This window comes from Apaloderma vittatum, unplaced genomic scaffold, assembly GCF_000703405.1.
Source record: "Apaloderma vittatum isolate BGI_N311 unplaced genomic scaffold, ASM70340v1 scaffold5785, whole genome shotgun sequence".
Taxonomy (NCBI): domain Eukaryota; kingdom Metazoa; phylum Chordata; class Aves; order Trogoniformes; family Trogonidae; genus Apaloderma; species Apaloderma vittatum.
The window spans coordinates 57,376-74,281 of record NW_009718688.1 but is presented as its reverse complement, the minus strand read 5'-3'; the positions used below and the strand labels follow the sequence as shown (position 1 = coordinate 74,281).

General features: G+C 40.1%; 1 protein-coding gene across 1 annotated transcript in view; it reads right to left on the bottom strand.

Annotated features, from left to right (window-relative positions):
* ROS1 (ROS proto-oncogene 1 , receptor tyrosine kinase) overlaps positions 1 to 16,906 on the bottom strand; it is a 74,574-nt gene that overhangs the window by 18,543 nt on the left and 39,125 nt on the right. The window contains 12 exon segments of the mRNA XM_009870325.1: positions 668 to 871; positions 1,491 to 1,588; positions 2,621 to 2,750; positions 5,399 to 5,463; positions 5,716 to 5,878; positions 6,256 to 6,391; positions 7,111 to 7,203; positions 7,827 to 8,014; positions 10,081 to 10,198; positions 11,148 to 11,322; positions 12,340 to 12,516; positions 15,865 to 16,097. Coding sequence (XP_009868627.1) covers positions 668 to 871; positions 1,491 to 1,588; positions 2,621 to 2,750; positions 5,399 to 5,463; positions 5,716 to 5,878; positions 6,256 to 6,391; positions 7,111 to 7,203; positions 7,827 to 8,014; positions 10,081 to 10,198; positions 11,148 to 11,322; positions 12,340 to 12,516; positions 15,865 to 16,097 — 1,780 coding nt within the window.

The window sequence follows — 16,906 nt, the reverse complement described above, 5'->3', positions numbered from 1 at the left end:
AACTAGGAGAAGATTGGTAGGCTATGGCCCACCGTGGGTACCTATGGCTACCAAAATCTAAACTTGTGTGAAACTCAGGTTTAATGTATCTGGTTTGATCTGTTTTCCACGCCTCCTGACAGTGGATCTCTGCTTCTTCACCACAAATACAAACCCACTCAAGTACATACTTGAAGTAAACTTTCAGAGCAAAGTATGATGACCTTCCCCTGATGATGCCAGGAAATCTGGGCTTCAAAATAAAGAAGTCACCAGAAGCGAGTGAAATCATAAGGGAACAGTATTTGGCTGTAGGGAGGAAAAGGCAATTAATCTAATGGAAAAGATAATGGAACAGCATGGAAGCAGTCAGTTCACCACCCAGTCAAGCAAAAAACACATTGTGGGCCTCTTACAAAATTGTTTGATTGAGTGGCATTAGTTCTTTCCAGACAGAACCCAAAGCTAGAGCTCAAAGCATTAAGAAATATATCCATACAGGTATTGCCGTGGTGCCAGACTTTTCATTAGCTTATTAAAATATCGCTTAGGAGGAAATCTGTCTTACCCTAAAAAAAATATTAGAGATGGCAATACGCACCCTCCTCATTCCTCCTGTATACCAGTATTTTCCTTCAGTGGGATTTAGTATGATTATTCCCACAGCTGTGTGGCTGCTACAACTCACCAAACATCAGAGTGATTTGTAAAGACGCCGTCAATGAGGCTTTCAGGAGCCATCCATCTGACAGGGAGTAGGCCTTCTCCTATTTTCCTGTAATAATCATTTTTATAGATATCTCTGGCAAGTCCAAAATCACCAATCTTTACTATCCGGGAGGAGTGATCGTATTCCTTCTCAGACACAAGGCAGTTGCGAGCAGCAAGGTCCCTGATTTGTAAGGCAGAAACAAGAGAATTGGAGTTAGCATTGCAGAATAACTCAGGGCAGAAGGGACCTCTGGAGATCATCTGATTCAAGTCTCTCTTCAGAAGTGTACCAACCTCAAGATCAGATCAAGTGGCTTAGGACCTCATCCAGTTAAGTTTTGCATATGCTCAAGACTAGAGATGACACAGCCACCTTCTAGACAACCTCTTCCAGTGATTGACCCTGCATGCTGTGAACAATATTATCTAATTTCCCTTGGTGTACGTTGTGCCTGTTCCGTCTCATCTTCTTCCTGTCCAACTCTGGGAAAAGTCTAGCTCTGTGTCTTCTGTAATTACACATTAGGCAGATGAAGAAAGTAAGTTAATCTCCTCACTTGCCCTTCTCTGTCTTGCATGGGATATGATCCTTGCCTAGGGTGCAATGAGTCCTGGATCCAGATCTTAGAGCAGCTCACCATTTTGTGAGAGATTTTTAGCAGAAAAGCATAACATTAAATTTTACTTCAGTGCTCTCACTTTCCCTGTTACATCTTTCTAGGCATTTTTTTTCCCAGGTAAGATAACTAGTCCCAATATTGCAGGTAAACCTTGGAAGACTGTGAAAATAAGCTGTGTACCTGTGTATAAAATGCATTTTCTCTAAATAGACACAGCCTTTGCAAATATCCAAACATATATCCAAGAGGTCAATCACTGTCAGTAAGGGACTCTGGAGCTACAAGAAACAAAGACAGACGTTAGCCATGACTTCCAGCTTGACAAACTCAGAATGACAACCTCCCTAATGCAAAGATAGTATCATTTCCTCATTTGAAATGTATAGGATTTTTCCAAAACACTCAAAGCAGAGGTGCAAAATCTCTGTACATCAATAAGAGGGACTGTTAACTACCAGCAGGATAAACTGCCTAATCGCTGCACTGCAGGGCAAATGAACACATCCTGTTTCTTGATTTGGAGCTAAGAATATCCTGGGACAATGGGAGAAATGGGACCCTGAAAATTTCCTCCCACTACCAGATCAGGTTTGCTTGCTGCTGTATTAAGCTGTGTAATATATTATTCTAGTAGCATTTTAGTACAATTCAATACTGACTGTGGATTTGATCTGATCAAGTAAATGAATTAGACAGTTGCTATAATGCTATAAAATTCAGTGTCAGGTCCTTTTGACCTACAATCCTACCATTCATATTCTTAATCTGCATGCTAACTATGGGAAATATTACCTACTTAATTACTAATTAACTAATTGATCTAATGATCAATTAGTTAATTATTCTTTATTCTTTTCTCCTCTTTCCTTCTAAAGGATTTGAAGATAGAGGCACAGAGATAGTATCTTCATATATGCCTGGACTATGCCTAGCCTATTAAGGATACTGCTGATATTCAAAGACAAAAAAACACCCTTGAGGCCTAATAGACCAGATACATGACCACCATTAGTTATGATCACTTTTCAAAGGGCTGTTCATGGCATTCATAGAAAGAAACTCAGCAGACATCTCACGACTGAAAACACAGCTTTGGTCAGTGGTCTAATGACATTCAATCTTCTGCACAGCAATTCTGAATGTGAGGTCAGCCCTCAACATTGAGGTCCCAGAGCATTAGGAAAAAGCCATGTCAGACCTTGCCAGTACAGAAACAGCTGAACATCCACATAGTCTTAGAGAAAGGGAAAAAGTGAGAAACTGGGAGCAGTTACAGGTTAAAAATATAAGTCTCCTGGTCTTTACCTTACCTTTTGCTTTCTGGCTCCTCGTAAATAGCTAAGTAGATCCCCTCCTTCCATCAGCTCCAATATAAGGTACTGAGGTTCATTTAACAAGCATACACCAAGCAACTTCAGAATGTGGGGGTGATCAAATTTGCTAAAGAGAAGGAAACAACTGTAAGATGATCTCTGAAAAATCCATCGGGTTGATAGCTAATGAAGTGCATAGAACTACAGGCAGTGAATGGACAGTGTGGACTCTGCAATCCTGCCTCTACAAACAACATGATTCAGTAATTCAGAGTGCCTGGATTTGCTCAGTATTGTAGAAAGTTCAGGGTCACCCTTTCATAATTACAGGCTTTGACACTTTAGGCCACTCTAATGCATGCGTGTTTGTTAAACGTACACTTCATTATATTTCCAGGAAGGAAAGAAAGGTAGCCAAATGGCAAACTCGTCTAGGAATAACATGAATTGCCACCTGTACATTAAAGGTATCTGTATTATTTTAATAGAGTACTTTTACTACTATATTCACAGTAGAACTGCTGATTCAGAGAAACGCACAGAGAACCATAAAAGCACAAGGTGTAACCTATTATTTTTACAGTTCAGAGAAGAACTGTTTCTCACAGTGCATTTTTAAGACACGAGGAATACTTGCAGATATACTAGTAATTGCCTGTGTGTGTCCAGAAAGATAGAGATTACCACAGAGCCATCAGCACTCTCACATTTAGCACTTTTCAAAGAATGACAAATATTTATTGCCTCTGTCAGTACCTGTGTCTTCACAATCATATTTCTTGCCTTAGAAAATAGTTTTCCCTTCATGCTGCTCTGTGAAAGGACTTGCACCAGCAGTCAAAGAAACTTGACTCTACTGGGGGAACTGAGGGTGTCCAAAATGCTGTCAAATGCACCAGTGTAAACAAACAAAACAGAGAGACATTTTCCTTCTAGCCTCTTTGAATTCACACAAGCTTAGGTGTGGGCAAAGACTAGCAAAATGTGTGATTTTGAATTTGACAGTCCCCCCCGGCCCCTAGCACATACCTCTCAATCAAACTTTGGCACTCTCAAGAACAAAAAGAGGGAAGGAGCACCTGGCACTTTCCTTACAACTCACACAAACCTTTCTCCACTGAGCTGTCATTCCTTACTTCACACGTAAAGGGATACACCCAAGAATTCGCTACATGTATTTGTAAACAAATGACTCACCAACAACCAACAGGAAATTACTTTTGAAATAAAAGCAACTAAATTTCCCCATTGCTGTATAGTAATAATAGAAGAAATAAATAGGTGCCTTGTTGGGTCAGTATGCATAACACTGTTTCAATAAACATCCAAAAAGACAAGCAAACTAACAGTTGCATTTAAATATCTAACATCAAGGTTTGTAAACAATCAGGTCTAGTTATTTTTCTTTTCTGCTCTTGGTTTCATTTATGAGGCCTTACAGATGAACATCAAGAAAAGTCATTAAGCCCTCCAAGAGGGAGTTAATAATTCTTCTCTTTTTTTTCAAATAAAAATAGAAATGAAAGATTTAAAACATATAAAGCATACAATTTTTAATTATTGTTTAATGACTATTGGATACATATAATATTTAAACTTTTCTGTTCTCTTTGTTTCTATGTCTCATTGCATTTGTGTGCATATGGGGCCACATCAGCATTTACATTTAAATGTAATAATTTTCCCTTATATATTTTTCCACGATTTCTGGTTTGGGATTATTAGCTGCCACAAAAAAGCAGAATCAGAGAACCTTAAGAGACTTTAACTACAGGTACCTATCACTTCAATACTACACAGAAAAAAAGACCTCAAATGGATTTACGACTGCTAGGTAGACTGCAGATAGATTGCAGGAAGTTTACACACACCACTTACTCTTTGTCATTAATTTACACTTCAATGACATGGTTCCATTTCACTTTTCAGAAGCCTCTTACCTCATTCAATGTACAGAGTGTGAAAAAAGTTGGGCAAAAAATGCAAGATATTTTTTCAAATATGTAAAAAAAATAATCCCGTGAAACTCAATTTCAAATTTAGTAACACTGTGTTTGCTACAGCGGATATAAAATCCTTCATTTTTCAAAAGATACTTCTAATTCTGCACTCATGAAATACAAACCAGAGGGGTGCAGAAGTGCATCTGAAAACTAAACCACACTCTTAATCTTGTATTACTATCTGAAAACTTCAGCTGAACTTCTACTTGCTTCTATGGAGACTCTGGAAAAACAGATTTCTAGCTGACACACAGATCCTTCTGTGTGAAATTCTCACACTGGTGACAGATGCACCATTTTTTCAAGTCTCCCTCAATAGAAGAGGTATGTGGCAGCCTCTAGTGGTAAGTGTGCACGTTTTTTTTAAAAAAATAATTTCCACAGTAACTTGAAACTTCAAAATATCAGCTTGTTTTGATATGCTTATTTTGGTAAAATGGGATTAGCTAAATGCTGCCCAATTGCCTTTAACAACTAATTTAGTTTTAAGGGAGCAAAGATACTGAAATGCATCAGTCCACACCCCAATTAATCCCTGATAGGAGGATACTGAAATTGCAGTCTGTATCTTAAATTTTACTAATTGGTTTCATAGGTTTTTTTTCAGAAGATTCATCAGTAGCGATTTAATTTTTTAGCAGAAATGGGAGAACACCCCAAAAACACCATAGTACTTTGTTTAGAGGAAAGTATTGCTTTCATTTCTCTTGAAGGCTGTCACCCTCACACAATATTGCCTTTGAAGGGTGCCTAGTGGCAAAGCTGTCCCTACCTCATTAAGTATGCCTCCTTCAAGAATTCACTCTTCTCGTGGTCTGTTGCACCCTTCTTCAAAGTCTGCTCAACAGAAAGCAAAAGTGTAGTAGCACTTAGGTCACCACCACTTTATCATCTAGTGGTTAAGCTAAGCAGTACACATTATTTTCCAGCGATCATTACAAGGAGATAGGCTCAGCTTTAAGTGACTTGCAAGAAATACTGCGAGGAAATACCCACATCTGTCAACACCAGTTTCTGTGGTAAAACCTCTGAGCCAAATCTCTGTGCCCACCCCATTTTGTTGCCAAATAAACACACATCTGTGATTACCTTGACTGCTACTTTGCATTCTCCTCTTCCATCTGCCAGGATATCTACCGCAGTCCCTTCATACACCTCTCCGAATGCTCCGCTTCCTAATAATTTGTGTAAGTTCAGTTTGTCCCGAGGGAAAGCTGGCAATAATTCAATTTCTGCTTGAGAAGGAAGAGTGCTACAAAACAGCAATACTAGTCACTTGTTCATGCCTGAGAACGTTTGAAATGTTATTAAAACTCTTTCTCAGATGAATCTGGTGCTATTTGTCTCATCAGGTACATTTAAAGAGCGCTCAGGTGAAGGCTGGGCGTTTTGGAAGCTATTAGAAAGCACCAGGACTTCTTTCTTGCCCGTGTGCTTGTGTTTCTTGCAAATGTGAGCATTCAGGGTGGGCTAGGGGCAGCCCAGGCTAGGGAGCCCACATGGCAGGGTGTATTTCTGAGCAGATCTGCCCTGCAGTGCACCTCCACCCTGAGGTGTCAGAGATGACTGCACCGATGAAGCACTCTTACATGTTTTCAACCTGAAAATATATGTGCTCCAAGGACATACCTTAGAGCATAACAGGCATTGGCTAGTCCTACTGTCTCAGCCACTCCTCTGAGTTGAGCTAATTCTTTATCTTCCTTCATAAACACTATCTGTCCAGGGAAGGCTTGTTTTCTGGATTTCCATCTTTGGTGCCATGCTGGAACAGAAAAGCAGACTGCCAGATATTTCACTCGGAGAGCATCCCAGCATGTGGATGAAGGCTGAAAGGCTACTAGGTTTTTGTTATTTTATTCAACATGGCCCTCCAGTAGCTCATGTAAGCAAGACACTTCCATCTGGCCACCATTTTTCTCCCACAAAAGAGATTTAGCTTCCTGAGCTAAGAAATAAGTCAAGTATCCACTTGTGTATGTGGCAAGACCCAAACCCTAAGGGCTGCAGCTGTATCCCAGGAAGAAGATGAGGAGTGAGAGGGAAGGACCCTCACATGTGGACATCTACATCACAGGGTAATCTATACATCTTTTGTTCAGGAACGAAGTTTAAGAGAAAAAAAAATGGGGCCCCTTGGTGAATAAGCGCAGTACCCAACTTGGGAATTACAAGATACAAGTTTTTATAAGAATACACAGGAACACAGAGTTCCTTCAGCATTCCTGTGCTCTCCGAGCAGGGAATCAACAGCAAGAAATGTCTGAAGGATGGAGCAAAATGGTATACTGTCCTTGATATCAAAAACACAACCAGTCATCCCTAGGGCCTCAAAGGATAAAAAGAGAGAAATTTCTGCCAGCTCCCACCCTGAGGATTGTTCAGTATTTCCCAAAACCTGGAGGCCAATCATCTCTCACCGTATGAACTGCCTTTTACTGAGGCCTGGCAAACCAAGGATATGCAAAAAACTTAGCCACATACCAAAACCTAACAGCAAGACCACAGTCAAGCCCAGCACAACAACTCCAGTCACAGCAGCAATGGCAATGTTGGTGTCTGGGAAGACCACAGTATCTGTTAAATAGAAGGGGACAATTGGTTAATGACCATATAGAGAAACAATATCAATCCTATGGAGCTGAGCAAACCTGAGAGAACCCTTGAGCTGCCTGCTGTGTAAATGTCTTCCTCTGCACAAAGCTCCCTTTCAGGATGTATGTAGATGTCAACATTTGGTAGACCTAATGGCCCTTCTCTAGCTCTGGCCCATTCCTGTGATGACCCACCGTGTGTACAGAAAGAAAAAATGCTGAACTGTTTCACTACTCAAGATGAGACTTTCAAAAGCACCCACAGAGTGTAGGTCTAACATTCTGGTTGAAGAATGTCCTTATCCACTGTGGGAGTTTGCCTTTATTTCAAGAGTCATATCATAATGCAGAGTGCAGGGCCGCAGAGACAAACCAGTATAAATCAGCAGAAGCAAATTTCAGGCCCCGCTGTTCCATGCAAAAGAGCTTGGATGAGCACTAGACGATGGGGTCACCAAATAAATGTCACCATTTTTTACCTCTTAGACATACTACTTCACCCGTGCAGCAATTTCATTATTAAAATAGTAGGTCCCTCTTCACAAACTGGTATGATTATTCTGCATAAAAAAGTTGATTGCCAAAGTAAGGAAGCACAGGACATACATTCACTCAAAATTATATCCTTGCTTGTGTCACTGTATTCACCAAGTCCCAGCACGTTTGCAGCTGCTGCTCTGAACTGGAAAGCTCCTTCTAAGTTCTTGGCCTTCCATGTGCAGATACTCTCACAGGAGCCATTATAAACCACCTTCCACAAGGACTGCATTTTGCTGGTGTTGTCAGGCTTCTTCCTGCAACAGGCACAGCAAAATAACAAGTACGCCAGTAACACAGTGAGGGAAGTTTCCTGCTGCCCCCTCTCCATTCTTCACGTAAATTCCATGGCCTTTACAACATCTCTCTGCCTGCATGAAAACGTAATCTGGTTGTTGGGTTTTGGCTACAGAGCAGAAAATTGTATCATGCCATTTCAGCAATGCTAGGAATCACACATCTTTAGCTTGGCATTGGAAATGAAATGCTAGAACGTTTTAGACATTAAAAACTCCAGCACCCTTTCACCTGTTTCAGTGTATACCTCGCAGCCAAGATTTCAAACCCTTCTTATTTAGCTTTCAGGAAAAAAAAAAAAAAAGTGTCTTGTTAAAGGTTTTTGCTTTCCAGAGCCCAGAGTAATTCAGTGGCTCTTGTGCATCAGGTTTCACAAGCTAAACAGGAAACAAGTCATTGGCAGTGAAGACACAATTCTTTAGCTAGCCAGTTTCCCATAGTATCTGCTGACTGCTGGGTATTATTTCTTCCTTTCCCCATTGGACTGAGATTGATGGCTCACAATAAATTCAGGGCTGATTATTCACCAACCAAAAGAAGATCACGTATATAAACTTGAAAGGCCACATCTGAAATGTCATTTCATTTCACACAAGACCATAGTATTTCATGTGAAATGACCTTCATGAGCATGTCAATCATTCTTCCAACACACTTTAAAGCAGAAAAAAGGTCAAACACTTCTAAACCAGAAAGAAATGAGAAAATTATATGTTCATATGTTTGGTATGTACATGTTCCTACCAGAGCTGTATGAAAAACAGGGGTTGTTTCAAAGAGCTATTCCAGTATTTTCTAGAATGCTATGCAACTGACCCAAATTTTTTCTCCCTGGTATAAGAGGGCCACGAGGCTCAAAGCAAAATTCAGTGAAAACCATCAGCATGTGCATATTCAAGCTACAGGATAAAAGCTTATTTCATTTAAAAAAACAAAAACAAGTCAGTGGTTCATTATGATTCCAGAGGTAAAAAAACAGGAGCCTGGAGAACCCAGTGGCTAACATACAGCCCTGACACAGGCCAAGGGACTGTCCTTTCTTTACCCACCCACAGCAAACCTGGTACAAACTGGTTGTTGGCATATCAAAGTTATTGTGGTCTCATAACATGCAGGTCAGTGCTGCTATACAGTCATGGAACTCTGTGGAGGAAGCTTACAGCACCAGGAAAATATGTCTGAGTGAAAACTTATATAGATAAAGTATGCCCAGCTTCACAGCGCTGTCAATCCTTTGCTTTCATAAGCACAGAGTTAACTAAGGAAAAAGAAATAATAGCTGAGTTTAAAAACTTGCTTCCATCCACTAATCCTGATTTCAAACATCATAGGAACAGCTTGGAAGATCAGCTGTCCTCTTTTTTAAATAATGAATTAATTAAGCCTTGCACAGGCTGCCTTAAACAGGCCCCTCCGAAGTCAGGCTCAAGAAATGAGAAGTTTCAAATTTACTGCCTACAAGCAATACACTCTAATCTGTCTGTTCAGCCCTTCCAATGCCAGTGCAGGAATTAGTGAGAACTGGTGTTCCATAGACGCTTAATGAGCGTGACATATATAGTCCAGGCAATCTGTATTTGATGATGGAACACTTGAAAAATTATCCAGTCATCCCATGTTGGTGGGAACACCTTACGATTTTTCTGGCAATTTTATAACACCTTTTCATGAGTCCTCTGAACACCAAAACTTTTCTACATATATTTTAGCCAAAAATACATACTACCTGCTTGAAATTTGTGATTTGAAAATATATCCAAATCTTCTAATTCACCAACATCCAGATATATCCTTGTATTTCAGGGTTGGTCTAGAAATGTCATTAGTGTATACTTTCTTTCAAATTTTTCAGAAATTTCTAGAAATGATGGCTGCTTAGTTTACCCAAGACAGAGATCCCATGAGAGAGGCCATATGCATCATAGATATTTCACTCTTCCTATCAGAGCCAAACTGAAAGGTCCTGCCCATCCACATTTATCCTGGGCTGCTCCCTAGGTAAAGAGTGCCTGCATGTGTAGCTTACCTGCTTTCTAAGATGTAGTAGGTCAGGTTGCTTCCATTGTCATCAGCCTTTTCCCACTGTACAGAGTTTTTAATGTCTTCTGCTTTTTTTGGAACTCCTGGCTTACTGGGAACACCAGCTAAGGCCAAACAGGGGAAGAAACAGAAAACTTAAAATTTTTATATTAGCAAGACAAAAGGCTAATGGGCACAAAAAAAATTTAGATTGTGTTTAGACATACAAAATGATGGAGGATCTGTATCAATAATCCACTTGGAGAATGAATCTTTGGCCTTCTCTTTGCGATGGACAAATTTCGAAGTCTTCATTCACATGCAGCCTTTCAGAGTAGTTACGAGTTCACATGTGTATAGGCATTTGATTTGTTTCCCTCGCTCTTTCTGAGGAAAGTGAACCTTATTTCTTTCCTCTTATTAATTTAGCATGTATGGTATTGTGTTATTTATCTTTCAAGCACATTAAACTATTGGCTCTTAGTATAAGAAAATTGCCTCCTAAATTGCACAAAGTATTGTGTTTGAATATTCATGTCCTGAAAATAGTCTTAAAATCATCCCAGAATCACAGAATGTCAGGGGTTGGAAGGGATCTCGAAAGATCATCCAGTCCAGCCCCCCTGCCAGAGCAGGATCACCTACAGTAGGTCACACAGGAACATGTCCAGGCAGGTTTTGAATGTCTCCAGAAAAGGAGACTCCACCACCTCCCTGGGCAGCCTGTGCCAGTGCTCTGTCACCCTCACAGGGAAAAAGTTTTTTCTAACATTTTTATGTAACCTCCTGTGCTCCAGCTTGTACCCATTGCCCGTTGTCCTATCATGGGACATCACTGAGAAGAGCCTGGCCCTGTCCTCCTGACACTCGCCCTTTACATATTTATAAACATGAATGAAGACACCCCTCAGCCTCCTCTTCTCCAAGCTAAAGAGACCCAGCTCCTTCAGCCTTTCCTCATAAGGGAGATGTTCCACTCCCTTCATCATCTTTGTGGCTCTGCCCTGGACTCTTTCAAGCAGTTCCCTGTCCTTCTTGAAATGAAGGGCCCAGAACCTTGTATTAAGTGCTTACCTGTAGTTTTAAAGCTTGTTGAAGAGGAAGTGCTTTTTGCTCCTGTCACATAAACTACTGTTACTCTTACAAAGTAGTTGGTTGAAGGAAGAGTTCCTGTGAGATTGCATGTGTAAACAAGATTTGCTGTGCACGTAGTGCTTGTAGGAGAAAACCAATAACTTCTTGCTTGCCACTAGAAAAATAAAGTATAATCATGATCCATTTCTTTGCTCTGCTTAAAGTGTGTCAGAGTTCTATTCCTGCGTGGATTAACTACTCTGCCACCTTTTAATATCATAGGGGAAAGTTTACACATGTGCTGTTTCAATCACAGAATTTTGTCCTCTTAGGCACTAAGGGCAAAAAACCTAGATTTATTCTTTGTTTCTGAGAGTCTCACAAGTCTTGGCAGCTATGAAGGAGAACAGATTAAGTGATCCCTCTGCACAGTGAGAAAGATCCTTCCCCTTGCTTATTCTCTGTGCAGCTTGTATTTTTGGTTCTCCATGACATGCCCATGAGTTCAGCTCGCCATGATGCAATTCAAGGGAAGCAGTTTAGTGGAACTGTGTTATGATATTTTAGAGGAGGGAAATGTTTGTTTTAGGCCTAATGAATCTGATTATCTATATTAACGAGGGAATCTAAGTGATCTAGTTTAACACATGACATTTTTTGTCCAGTGGTCCAGAAATTAAAATCTGAAGCTCCCATCCATTCTGCTGTCACTGCAGAGCTTACTTCTACAGTTTGCACTACCAGGCCTCTTTTCTCTCTGGCATTTTCTCCTAACCTCTGTCACAGGAAAATTAATTTCAGGTACTAGTTTGTAGCTTATATTTAAAGTTGAAGACCCTTTTCTTCTCTTTCCTGTGCAAAGCAGACCTAGGATTTTTAGCTACAAGCCAGGCTGGGGGAGGGCAGTGAGGAAAGAGGGAGGGGACTCTACTGAAACAGGAGCCCCAAGAGGAATCCTGGTGGGGTCATCCAGGATGTTCTTTGAGACTATGAGTATTAAATGCTACAGCTGCACTCTCCCCTGTTTCTGGCAAACTCTGCCTCTATCCTGCCCCTTCTGAGCCACTAAAGACTGACGTCGCCATGCCCAAATTATCCACTTCATATACATACTACCACCCTGTTCTGCTCACCAGAACAGGGTGAGTTAAATTTGCCCTGATCTAGAAAAAACCCTAAGGGATATTTTTACCTTACGCAGCTCAAACCTGAAGCTGGTTTCATTGACATGCAGAGGAGCTCTCCACTCTAGCTGCAAAGTGGTGTTTCTGGGAACTATGTTGACAGGTGCGGGTGGAGTCTCAAAAGTTTTTGCAATAACAGCGACACTTTCAGAAAACCAGTTCTCATCAGGATGAAAAGCAAGAACCTAGTAAGGAAATAGATGAACTGTACAGTACCAGATCATTTTTAAATGTGGCTTTAACTACTCCAAGTGTTTGAAAGACTAGCTGTTTTTAAACAAGACAATATTCAGGCCATATAGTTATAGATGTAGAAAGACTTTGAATCTCAGAGCTGCAGCATTATACATCTTCAGGCTGGAAGTTCATGGCCTCAAGTCCCCTTCCTCGGACACTCTTCTTAGTTTCTCGCTTTATCTTTCTACCAAGACTTTTCTCTTTCTAGACCTTTCTTAAATGCCACACGCTCTTACACAGCCATACAGAAGTCAGATCACATACTAGGCAGTATTTTATAATCACAAAAACACAAGGTGAGGACATGTCTTAGCACACTGCCTTAGAATCATAGAATCAGAATATTTTGGGTTGGAAGGGACCTTTAAAGGTCATCTAGTCCAACCCCCTGCAGTGAGCAGGGACATCTTTCACTAGATCAGGTTGCTCAGAGCCTCATCAAGCCTGACCTTGAATGTTTCCAGCGATGGGACATCTGCCACCTCTCTGCACAATCTGTTGCAGTGCCTCACTGTCCTCACTGCAAAAATTTTCTTCCTTATATCTAACCTAAATCTAGCTGGTTTACTTCAAAAAGCATTACCCCTTGTCCTATTGCAACAGGCCTTGCTAAAAGGATTGTCCTCATCTTTATTATAGGCCCCCTTTAAGTATCAGAAGGCCACTATAAGGTCTCTCCAAAGCCTTCTCTGCTCCAGACTGAACAACCCCAACTCTCTCAGCGTGTGCCCTTATGGGAGGTGCTCTGCCTCCATGATTTTTCTCATGACCTTCCTCTGGACCTGTTCAAGCATTTCTTTTGATGAGGTTTCCAGAGCTGAACATAGTACTCCAGGTGAGGTCTCACAAGAGCAGAGCCCTCTTGACCTACTGAGCATGCTTCTTTTGATACAGCCCAGGATGCGATTGCCTTTTTGGGCTGTCAGCACACATTGCTGGCTCATGTCCAGCTTTTCATTCATCAATACCCCCAAGTCCTTATCCACAGGGCTACTCTCAATCCGTTCATCCCGTAGCCTCCACATCATTGATGTGGAGGATTGTGCCAGCCTAGGCACAGGACCTTGCACTTGGCTTTGTTGAACCTCATGTTTGAATATGCATACTTATATACATACATATAGGCATATGCGTGTATGTGTATTCCCCATTATACCACCCAAATCAGTAACAAAAGCACAAAATCAAGCTAAGACCAGAACAGATCACCTCCAGCCATCAGTTAAATGTTCTTCAAGCCTATGCATGAACTGTGAAAACCACTCTCTGACTGTATTTGCGATACACCAAGTGCACACTCTGCAGACATATTTACTTGGTTGCCTTTGCTATGACTCTTGTCATAGCCCCACTGTCCAGATACATCATTTACTGTTCTCCTTTTAATACTTCATCTGCAGAAAGAGAAGCAGTATGTTTTGTTCTTACAAATCCACACTGGATGTTTTTATTCCTCTGTTCTCCTCTAGATGCTTGTATACCAAATATTTAATATTTTTTCCTAATAATACCAATATGTGTCCTCATATAGTCCTCGTAAAATGGAATAAGTTCTTAAAATAACTTCAGATACTGAAGGTACACAAAGTGGTCTATAATTTCCTTTTTGAAGGTAAGTGTGACCTTTTGCTTTAGCTCTACGAGACTTACTCTCTTCCAAAAGTTACAGAAGGTAATCACGAACAGGCTGTTTTAAAACATCTCCTCATGTAATTTAAGCCTATCAGATGCCGCTGATTAAAATACATATGACCTACACAAGTAGTCCTTAACCTGATTTTTCTTTCTCCTGAACTGTTGTGCTACTGTTGGCTTCATGCAATTGTGTTGTGTACCTAGTCACAGGTCTCTCATTCCTAAAACCGAAAGAAAAGAAAGCACTAGGTACTGCAACATATTCTTCCTTTTTTCATCTTCTTCACCATACTAAGAGAGCCATTCCAAGTGCCTTTTTATTCCTTGCTACTTTGAACTCCTTTAGTTCCTCCTTTTTCTTGATTTTGTCTCCAGGTTAAGCTAACATTTTCTGCTCATTCTTACAGCAATGACACATGTTTAGGCAAGTAATACTGACATTACTTCAAGATAGTGTTCCCACTGCCCTGACTGTCCAAAAAGCATTGCCACCTCAATCTGGCCGCACAGGTGACAGAGGCGGGGGCGATGTGTCTGCTTCTCAGTTCTCACCATTCATAGCCCAGTGTAACTACACAAGCCACCAGAGATGTTGCATGATGCTGATATGGGAGTCCACATGAGTTGCAGCAGCTCATGGATGGATATCTCACTCTATTGCTTCCACTAGCTATCCTGGGGTTGGCCTATTATTATATTCCCTACAAAATATTTCTAAAAAAATCCTGTTTCAATATAGTATTTAAAAAAATCTAGATCTTCTTCTGTCTATGACATGCCTGGACAGTGGAAGAAACTACTTCTATCGCACTGACAGCATCATATTTCAATGAAATATAAAATGAGGAGATTTGCAATCACTCTGCAAAATTCTTGCCTATAGAGGTTTTCTTCAAAGGCCAACAAGTATCGAAGTCCCTACTTGCATTTTTAAGTCATCTTTTGTCCCCTGCATTTGTTAAAGCGTTATCATTGATATTCTTGTGAACTTTGCATGGATATTTCCCAATACACTTTTATTTAAAATATGACTGCTGCAAGACAGAATCAGTCAACTACTAATTCAGTCATCACTTACATCTCTATGGAGAGCGGATACTTCTGGCTTATTGGACTAAGAAAAAATATTTTTTTGTTAAACAAAAAGTTATTTATTGAAGAAAAGCAGCAATTGGCAAAATGGCCAAGTATACTCTTCATATAATATATATGAATGTTTATGAATGTTTCAAATGTTTCAGATATGGTTCAGATATGTTGCTTTCCTGAGAAAAACCTTTATGTTTTGGCCTCCTTCACAAGCAGATCACAGTTCCAGGCATGTCCCTATGAGAACAGAGGATTCTCATTGTTTGGCCCTCTCTTAGCATGTTGCACCAAGTATCAGGGCAGTAACAGCAGGATTGCAGCAGAAGCCTCTATTTACTTTTGATATCTGTGATGTGCTCCCCAAATAGAAATGCTCTTAATTCTAAGGATTTAATCTGAACAACCCGTGTAGGAATAAACTATGATGATTAATTTTGCTGAAGACTAAAGGACTGAGAAAAGTTTGCCAGGTTTTGAACTGGTATTTTCAAAACACACATATAGCTTCACAGAAGAATAGTCTAAGATTTAGAGGTTAGTGAACAACCAGGTAAAACTGCTTGTAATTATACCTTGAAATAATTATTTGTTCCAGATTGGAGCCCACTGACAGACCAGATAAGTGTCCCATTTGGAAATTCACTTTTTCTCAAGGGTATTGCTGGGACAGAAAGCAATAAATTGACAGAGATTTGATAGCGGATGGATTCTAGAGGTCCATTTGGCTTCAGAGGTTCACTCCAAGATATGTTGATGGTGGTGTCAGACAAAACCACTGCCTTAATGGAACCAGCTGCCTCTGGTACTGAAACAGAAACAAAATTAAACTCCTATTAGGTACAGATCTCACTGGAAGTTTGCTTGTTTGTTTGTTTGTTTTATTTTCAGAGACGTCAAGGAAGGTCACTGGTGAAAGAAAAAAGGTTCTAAGCATATGAATATGATCCATTTACAAGACTGATATTCTACGCATGTAAAACTCATTGTATAGTCAGTCAGCTGCAGACAAGTTTGAAATATTTTGAGGAATTTTTTTAATGTCTCCATGGCTATCCTATCATGCAAGCAGACAAAAAAATCCAAACAAACAGCTGATGTCCTGTAACTCTACATTTGTTGTCATATCACTGAATTTCTGCTCTCTCTTAGTTTCCTAATCAGGGTCTCAGATTTGAGTTTAATATGATGCTTACTTGGATATACACTAAAAAAAGTACCTATGCTCTATTCTAACAAAGAAACCCTCAAACTAAACATCATTTGCCATAATTTACAATTTTGCTCAGAAATACATGGTCTGGCTTAGCTGTGTAAGCACAAAACTGTTTTTCTGGTCTGATGTCCAAGCCAGTTGGTTTGTCACTAATTGTTCTGGAAAAAAAATCAACCTTCCTTTGAAGCTTTGAAATCACAGATTTACATGGTATGTGGCATGTCCCAACTCTGCATTAAAAAATTCTTTTTTCTTATCGAGTTGTCCAGATAGTTAAAAATTAAAGTCATTACATTATCTATGTTCCCAGCATGTCAAAATGATGGGTACATATGCTATAACTTATGCAGGTTATTTAAATGAAATGTGCAGAAGGCAGACTAGGAAAGACAAATTTCTCA